Below are 9765 nucleotides of genomic sequence, written 5' to 3' on the forward strand. Positions count from 1 at the left end.
ATTTCCGTTATATTAACCCTCAGGGGTTCTTCATTTATGGGTCACACTCAGGACCTTCGAGTCAAAAATGACCGGAGGGCGGGATTAAGATAAAAAAAGATTTGAGTAAAATCAATGAAATATATTTTTGTTCAATAATATTTTTTATTTTCTTTTTTGGTGTTTTGAGATAATTTTATGATTTATAATTAATATTTATGCAAAAATTATGACCAATTTTTTTCCCATTGAATATAATAAAACATTTATATATATATATATATATATATATATATATATATATATATATATATATATATATATATATATATATATATATATATATATATATATATATATTTTTTATTTTATTTTATTAAAGCTGTATTTCATTTTAGAGTCAAGCCTAGGCCACATGAAAGCAATTTTTTTAATTAGATCGGTGCCATCTGGTGGACACATTGAGCATTTTTATCACGCAATAGCACATTTTTACCACTATAGTGGATCTTGTGTTTTATAAAAAAAAAAGAATTAAATCGTAGCTTCATCGGAATGGTCCGAAACTTGGTGACTTTATTGGTACTTGGTATATGACCACCCCAAACAATTGGGGACAGGATTTGAAAAGTCTAAGTGGTCGTAAAAAAAAAATTGTCACACTCAGGGCCTTCGGGTCAAAAATGACCCCCATAGGAAACGAATGGGAAATTGGCAAAAATATGAAAATACTGAGTTTTTTTGTGCATACAATCTACAAATCAGGCAGGATGCAGAATAAAAGGACTCAACAGTGAAGGGGTGAATCTCTAAAACATCAAGAGTGCAAAACAGACAAAAAAACTCACACACACAAAAACACATTTAGCTTTTGGAATGGCACGCGTTCATTTGTGTGTGTGTGTGTGTGTGTGTGTGTGTGTGTGTGTGTGTGTGTGTGTGTGTGTGTGTGTGTGTGTGTGTGTGTGTGTTTTTGTGTGTATAAGTGTGTGTGTGTGTGAGTGTTTTTGTCTGTTTTGCGCTCTTGATGTTTTAGAGATTCACCCCTTCACTGCTGATTTGTACAATGGATCTTTACAATGCATCAAAATTAGATAACACAAATCACAAACATTCATTGTTAAAACAACATACAAACAAGCTTTGTATTTAACGTCTAATGGTGAGAAAGCCCTTACGCGTGGTGTCCATTCATGACGGCATAATCATCAGAAGACCATCCCTTCTCATCTTTCACCATGATGTCGGCATCATACTGCAGGAGCAAACGCACCATGCTGATTTGTCCATTGCACGCCACTATCATCAATGCACACCTTAACAATGGCAGACAGAATGTGAATCAGTTTTGTTATGGTTAAACTAAAAATACTAAAAACATTTACATTAAGTGAAATACACTTTACACTTTAATAAAGAGAACCTATTATACATTGGTGTGTAATGTTACTGTTTGAGCATGAAAAGGGTCTGCAAAATTACAAAGTCCCTCCAAAAGGGAGTTATTTCTCATTTCTGAACTCCCCGAAACATCATTGCAACTTTGGCCCCGCCCACTGGCGTGTTAGTGAGATGACGAGGAGAGAAGAGCGATACAGGATCACTGGACTAAAAATAACATTACCTTCCAAAGGATCATAATGCTAGGAATGAGCTTATTTACTATCAATGTGAATTTCTCAGTTGAGCATTATTAATTTGTATTTGGTACATTTCACTGTGGATTCTTTGGTAAATCAGGCGCTGGCTTTGCCAACAGACTTTATGGACTCGACAGTCATGCCACAACATGTAAAGCCCTGTTTCCACCGAAATTACCCGGAACAATTTGTACCAGGAACTTTTTTAACAGGAACTTTTTTCCCCCGGACCTGCTACTGTCTGCATTTCCACTGCGGTCTAAAGTACTGTGAAGATTAGGCAAATTAGTCCAGAGATGCGGGACTGCGCGCGACTGAGATTCAAGCAGCGCTGCTTTTGCCAGTTATGTATTGGTTTACTAAAACTGGTAATTAACAAAACTGCAGAAAAGAGACGAGCACTGATACTAAAGCGTATTCTGAAAGCTTGTAAAGCTAGATTTAAAATGAGACAACGTATGTTATTATCAGCCATTACGGAAATTGACCGTGAGATGGCTGAGACAAACGCGCGCCATCAGACAGAAAGAGCAAGACTGATATTTACTGCACGCAGAACGATCCTCACAAAACACTTTTAAAAATGCCAGTTTAAATAAAATGCTGCGCTGTGAGCTCAACCAATCAGCATGTTCAGCGCCCAAGTCCCACCCCGAAAGTTCCTGAACTTTGAAAAAGTACTACCTAACAAGCAGGGACTTTCGGAGGGGGAAATATTTACCTGGAACTTCATTTAGACCCTGGTTCCTGCGGTAGAAACACACCGAGTACCACCACAAAGTCCCTAGTTCCTGGGGAATGTTCCTGCGGTGGAAACGCGGCTTAAGTAACCATGTTAATTCTAATGTCTGATCTGAGACCAGTGATTTCTGATATAATTCATGTACCGTCAGATGTTCTTTGTCTGTGTGTCAGTAAATCAAACCAGTGACTATACGCTTGACTTCACATTGTTTCTCTTAGTAGGATAAAAATAATCTGTTATTTAAACTATGATTAAATAATATATAGAAAGCGATCAAAGAACGCTCCCTTTGCAATCGTTAGAGCTGTCAATCAAATAGACACACCCCTTCAAACAGAGCTTTCAAATCAGAGGCTAAAATCAGGGTAGGAAAAATGCCTTTTATTTCTAAATTATGACAATTTCTGATGTAAAAATCTTACTAACTTTATAAGTGCACCCCAGGAAACATTATAAAAATAGGTTCATGACCCATTTATATAATTACCACCCAAGGCATTTGCAAAATAAAGGGGCGGGGCTTGGTTGAGTTAGTTAGTATGGTGCGTTCACACCAGGCACAAATTAAGCGTTTCGCGCAAGTGATTTACATGTTCAGTCAATGCAAAGACGCAAATAGACATTCTGCGGAATGCAAAATGCGCAATTTAAAGCTACACTGTGTGATATTTTCCCCCATCTAGTGGTGAAAAGGTATATGACCATCCAGTGAATATTAGTTTCTCTTCCTCTCAATTCAGATTTCGTTTTAACTCCTACGGTGGCCGATTTAGTCCAAGATTAACACGGCTTCCAGTTCGACCTCGTCCACATTCGACACGGTGCCATCGAGTGTTAAAACGCGAAAGGCGAAGCTTGAATTCACGGGTATGTCCCTCTTTGGCTAATGTACTTTCAAGATGGAGGGGCAACATGGCGACCCGCATTCAAACCCCTCACCCGTATGTATTTTCAATGGCATATTATAAACTTACGAGAATACTTTATTACTTGAAAGAAGTAAATATACATTAATGAGCACATATATTTTTGAAAGAACTAAGTGTATTTAGCTAAGAATAAACTAAAAAAGTTACACAGTGTAGCTTTAAAAAAATCGGAACTTTGGCGGATATTCGCACCGTGTTAACCAATCAGGAGCTTGCTCTAGTAGTGAAAACAATGAGGATAAAATCATATGTGGATACCCGGAGCTGTACAATACATCTTCATACTTTATAGAAACAGGAATAAAAAGGATCTTGCTTGGAAGAAAGGGAGTGAGGACGTCGGACAGTCTGGTAAGTTGTAAAAACGCTCTTTCCTCAATTTGAGCTATACATAGGCCTATTGAGACTACAAGCTAGCTAAAGAAGGCAAATATTTTAAAACAATCCATGTCAGCCATTTCGCAACGAGACGAGCCGGCTGCCAGAAGCCCCTCCCATGACGCGAATTCGCGTCTGTTGTGAAGCGAATGTCACACACGAATTAAGCGAATTTCACGAGCGAATGAAGCGAGTAAACTCAAAATGTTCAAGAGTCCAACTTCGCGCGAATAGCGTGATTTATTCGCTTCATTTGCGTCTGGTGTGATAAGTGTGTTGAAACTCGCGGTTATGGTAAGGGGCATTTCCCAAACACGCTCAAAACGGTTGACCAATCTCAACACACTGGTCCAGCCGACCAATCAGAGCACACTGTGCTTTTCAGAAGGAGGGGCTTCATAGATACAGGAACTAAACAGAGTGTTCCTGACAGACTGGGAGGAGAGGTGCTGCAACAATGTCAAATGTGGGGGAAAAAAACTGTGTTTTTTGAACATTTAAGTATGAAAACCTATTTTAGTAGAGCCCAAAAAAGGGCATCTTTCTTACCGTTGCTCCTGGTTCTTGACATTAACATCTGCTCCCTCTTTCAGTAAAAGCTCTGTCATGTCTGCGTGATTTTCCATCACAGCCAGGATCAGTGGAGTGTTGCCATCCTGTCAATCAAACCACAACAAAACATCTGAAGAGTGGATTGCATGAACTATCCTACCTTTCAGTGTGCAAAACAATCATTTTTGGTGCATCCTGCCATAAGTTGTTTGAACACTCTGGGATGTTAACTTCTTTCTCAACCACTGTTGTGAGTAGGCATTTATAGTGTATACTATGCAGTACACACTAAGTAGCAAGTTAGTATTTCTGCAACCTGGTGCTGCATAAATGACACTCTTCACCTTTGTGTGTCAGACACCTGTTGTGTGTGGTTAATACAGGAGTCGACTGATAAAGGTTCACCTTGTTCTGTGCATTGATGTTGGCTGAGTGCTCCAGGAGCTGCAGAGCCACAGGTAGGGAGGGGATGCGGGCGGCCAGGTGCAGTGCCGTGTTTCCATTGATGTCCACCAGATTGGGGTCAGCCTCATGTTCCAGGAGCAAAGACACAGAGCGGTCTTGCTCACACTGAACCGCCTACAAGCCAAAAGACACATGCATGAGCACAAAGACATAGCCATCAGCATTTATTTATTTTCATATCATTACAAGAACAAACTGAGTGTACCTTCATCAAGGCGGAGCGATTCTGATTGTCACATAAGTTTAGCTTCACTTTGCTCTCCACCAAAAACTGAACGGCATCTGTGTGTCCGCAGGAGCAAGCGATGTGCAGTGCAGTTCTGTGGACAAATTTTTTGAAAGAAATGAACTTTTATTCAGCAAGGATGCATGAAATTGACCTAAAGTGACAAGAATTGATCATGTTACAAAACATTTCCATTGCAAATAAATGCACTAAAAGAGAAAAAAAATTTTTTTTTTGGTTTTTAGTTACTGATAATATTTTATTTAAATATTTATTTTTTTATTTTTTTGCAATTAATCGCATCTGATCTAACATGAACAAAAGTTTGTGTTTTATATATATAAATATAAATAAAAGGGCTGTCAAAAGATTAATCGCGATTAATCGCATCCAAAATAAAAGTTTGTTTACATAATATATGTGTGTGTACTCTGTTAATTATTATTTATATATAAATACACACACACATTCATGTATATATTTAAGAAATATTTGCATGTATATACTGTATATACATTTATATAATCTATAATATATATATAAATGTTTTATATATAATAATAATGTTTTTTTCTTAAATATATACATGCTTGTGTGTGTATTTATATATAAATAATAATTAACAGAGTACACACACATATATTATGTAAACACAAACCTTTATTTTGGATGCGATTAATCGCAATTAATCTTTTGACAGCCCTAATATATATATATATCAGGGCTCCAGACTAACTTTTTTCACTTGGAGCACAGTGGCCCCCAACTGAAAATTTTAGGGGCGCACACCATAAATCAACATGCTAAACAAATCTACTAATTTCCACTGTATTACTAATAGGGATCGGTATCGTTAAGGTTTTAATGGTATTACTACTCTTACCCATACTGCTTATCGATCCGGTACTTTAACAGTATTCTTACCGGTTCTTTTTATTATACTTTTTTTTTTTTTATAAAAAAAAAACAAAAACATAATTAACATGGCTTTATAATCTGAAAAGTAAAATATATATAGCAAAAGAAACCGCAAAGTTTGAACAAAAATATAAAACATCTATTTGTAAATGGACCAGTGTGCAGGCATTCGGAAGGTCTGCTAACATTAATATTACAGTAAAGAACAAACCTACAAAGAAATCTAATAAAGTAATGAAATGTAAAATAACACTGCATAGTTTTCACTGTATAAATTGATAGATTAATGCTTATAAAAGCTAAAGTTATTAATACAAGAGATGTGAATATTTTCTATTTGCCTTTTGTTCGATTCGAATTAATGGCTCAATCGTCAGCATGTTTATTAGACGCTGCCCCTTTAAGACCGATCGAATGTAGAACTAATAATATCATATTCTCCTATTTCTCCAAACTATTTACGCCCATTTAAGATATAAACTGTTAAAATAACTACTCTCCAATCCGGTCAATTTGACACCGGCTATTTGTTGTTTATTTGATGGTTTAGACGCGCACACGAAGCCTAAAATATAAAGTGTAATCGGTCCATTTCGCAGCACACACACATAAGCCGCCTTGAAGTTGGAAACAGCGTCTCATGCGCGGATTATTGTGCATTTAATAGCTCTTTATTATCACACACATCCCGCAGTTTAGCAACAGTAGAGACTGCAGTTTACAACAAACACTGAATCTGAAGTTTAGTTTAGGTTTAGGGAGAAATGACAGCGCAGCTGTGAAGGGAAGGATGAGCTCGACGAACACGGCTATAGGAATAATTTTACCTCATATCATCTTTTTATAATTCTTGGAAGCCAAAATCGAAAATAAAATTAGATTAATATCACAGCACATCCCTAAAGTTTAAGCAGACTAAACTTCTGTGTAGTTCTCTTGGCCATCCTCACTCATTAAGCTAACTGTGGTGTTGTGTTCGCTGCAGCTCCACGTGAGAGAGCTCGCTCTCTCTCTCTCTCTCTCTCTCTCTCTCTCTCTCTCTCTCTCTCTCTCTCTCTCTTCTGGATTGCGAATGGCAAAAATGCATCACGGACAAATGATTTAATATTATCTCATATAGAAACGGCTGGCAAAGATATAATTTGCCAGACATAACGTCTATCAATTATAATTAGTAAGTGTATTTTCTTAATTTATCCAGTACCGACAGCAGGCAAATTTACTGGTCGCACATGTGCGACTGGATGTAAAATTCAGTAGCACACTCTCAAATTTTAGTCGCAAAATGCGACCATTTAGTCGCACTCTGGAGCCCTGTATATATATACACACACACACACACATACACACATCTAACATGAATAAAAGTTTGTGTTTTTTATATACACCTACATACATACATACACACACACACACACACACACATAACATGAATAAAAGTTTGTTTTTTATATATACACCTACATACATACATACACACACACACACACACACACACACACACACACACACACACATAACATGAATAAAAGTTTGTGTTTTATATATATATATATATATACACACACTTCTAACATGAATAAAAGTTTGTTTTATATATACACCTACATACACATATATACATATATATACACACACACACACACACACACACACACACACACACATATATATATATATATATTAGAGCTGTCAAACGATTAATCGCATCCAATTTAAGTTTGTGTTTACATAATATGTGTGTACTGTGTATAATTATTATGTAGGCCTATATATAAATACACACACACACATGCATGCCATGTATATGTATATGTATATGTATATGTATATGTATATATATATATATATATATATATATATATATATATATATATATATATATATATATATATATATATATATATATATATATATATATATAAATAATATGTGTATTCAAATATACATAATAATTATACACAGTATATATACACATATATATTATGTAAATTTTTATTTTGGATGCGATTGATCAATTAGACAGCACTAATTTTAACACATCCTCAAACAGAAATCACTTATTTAAATTGTAATAATATTTCACATTATCACTGTTTATTTTAGTCAAATAAATGCAGCTTTGGTGAGCAGAAGAGACGTACAGATCTTACAGACATCAAACTTTGTACTAGCAAGAATGTCTCTTTTGAATGAACGAGGTGAAGTACGAGCGAGTTTTGGGATTTAAGCTGCTGGGACAGCAAAGATCATTATGCAACAGCAAATGCTACCTTGAGAGCCACCATTTAAAATACGCATATTACACACATAAAGCGGTAAATTATGTTTTTTTGCACAAACAAAGTACTGGTGTTCCTTCATAAAACTGAGGTTAAACCACTGGAGCCACATGGATTATGATGTCTTTACTACCTTTCTGAGGCTTGAAAGTGGTAGTTCTGTCAATGGAGGGACAGAAAACTCTCAGATTTCATTAAAAACATCTTTATTTGTGTTCAGAAGATGAACGAAAGTCTTACGGGTTTGGAACGACATGAGGATGAGGAATTAATGACAGAAATGGGTGAACTACCCCTTTAATTATCTGACAAGCTCAAGAATCTTCCAATTGATTCGGTACGATTCTGCATTTTCTATCATGCGTTTTGCTTTGACCACTAACATAATAGCTCCAGTATTACCTGTTTTCCTTATCCAGCTGGTTCAAATCATTCTTTTTGGCCAGCTGTCGGAGTTTGGCCACATCTCCGCTGAACGCAGCCTTGTGGACCTTCCCCAGGTCTTTCTCCTTGACGTCATAGCTGGCCGAAAGCACGCTCGCCGTCTCAGAGGGGCTCGGGGAGCCCTTCTTCTTCTTGAAGTTGAATATTTTCTTCATGGTGTGTGACGGCACATCTCCATCAGCGGATTGTGACTGTCATTTACCTGATGTTCAGGCACTGATCACCTTGCGTGTCTCGCCCATCCTCTAAAAATAAACCCTGCAAAGAGGATTAGAGTTATTTAATAAAGACAGAGGCACCTGTCGTGTGCACTTTTATATATTAGACTAATATATATATATATATATATATATATATATATATATATATATATATATATATATATATATATATATATATATATATATATACTCATTCAAATAGACTGTATTATTTAAAGTTTATCATACAAAACCCACACCTCTCTTACAAAAAGTGATATGTCAGATGGTAATATGGTCTCTTGTGGTATTCATATAGCATGGTGCTAGCAAGGTACTACAATATACTTAATAAAAACATGGTATTACCATGGTACCATCATTGGTTTTATTTTAAATAAGCTATAAACTAGTTCACATTATAAAGTATCGTATTAAAAAAAGCAAATGTGACATATATAACATACAAAACAATGTTGTTTAGATAGAAACGTTATACATGTATACGTGTTTAGAAAATCTTATAATCACCTCAACATGTTAATCTGCAATTACAGGCAAGCTAAGTTAACAACCTGGCGAGCTTACAAACTCACCTTCATTGTCGTTTCATTGTAGGGCGTCTGTCGTGTATATTTTAAACGAAAAACAATATTAAAAAGTGTTTAAAATGATGTTTGCTATCGAGTAAGACACATCGGGTCTGCTCAAACGATGAGCCGTTTACGATGCTAGCAAGCTAGCTGCTTCTGTTACCATGGTAACAGTGTGAAGAACGTATTTAACCATTATACATTTGTGTACTGCGTAAGGACGGTTGGGAAATGTGGAGGAGTGCTATAAATGCATTTTGAATCGGTCAAACTCATCTAGCTTTATGTTTAATAATATGAATGATGTTAATATCAAAGCACGGAACTCGTTATGTTTTGCTCTGTTTTTACACGGAATGTCCAAAACGGGAATGTCACCAAAGAGGCGGGACTTCAGCGTTCTCTTCCTGCATT

At 36.1% G+C, this 9765-nt stretch overlaps 1 protein-coding gene across 1 annotated transcript in view; it reads right to left on the minus strand.

Annotated features, from left to right (window-relative positions):
* ankrd26 (ankyrin repeat domain containing 26) overlaps positions 1-9713 on the minus strand; it is a 54611-nt gene extending 44898 nt beyond the window's left edge. Inside the window, exons 1-6 of the mRNA XM_079810211.1 lie at positions 9355-9713; positions 8517-8816; positions 4894-5008; positions 4629-4802; positions 4221-4327; positions 1158-1295 (exon numbers count right to left, since the gene is read on the minus strand). Of these exons, the coding sequence (XP_079666337.1) occupies positions 1158-1295; positions 4221-4327; positions 4629-4802; positions 4894-5008; positions 8517-8713 (731 nt within the window). The 5' untranslated portion in view covers positions 8714-8816; positions 9355-9713. The remainder of the gene's footprint in view (positions 1-1157; positions 1296-4220; positions 4328-4628; positions 4803-4893; positions 5009-8516; positions 8817-9354) is intronic.
* Positions 9714-9765: the final 52 nt, after the last annotated feature.

Source organism: Gobio gobio (assembly GCF_949357685.1).
Source record: "Gobio gobio genome assembly, chromosome: 25".
Taxonomy (NCBI): Eukaryota; Metazoa; Chordata; class Actinopteri; order Cypriniformes; family Gobionidae; genus Gobio; species Gobio gobio.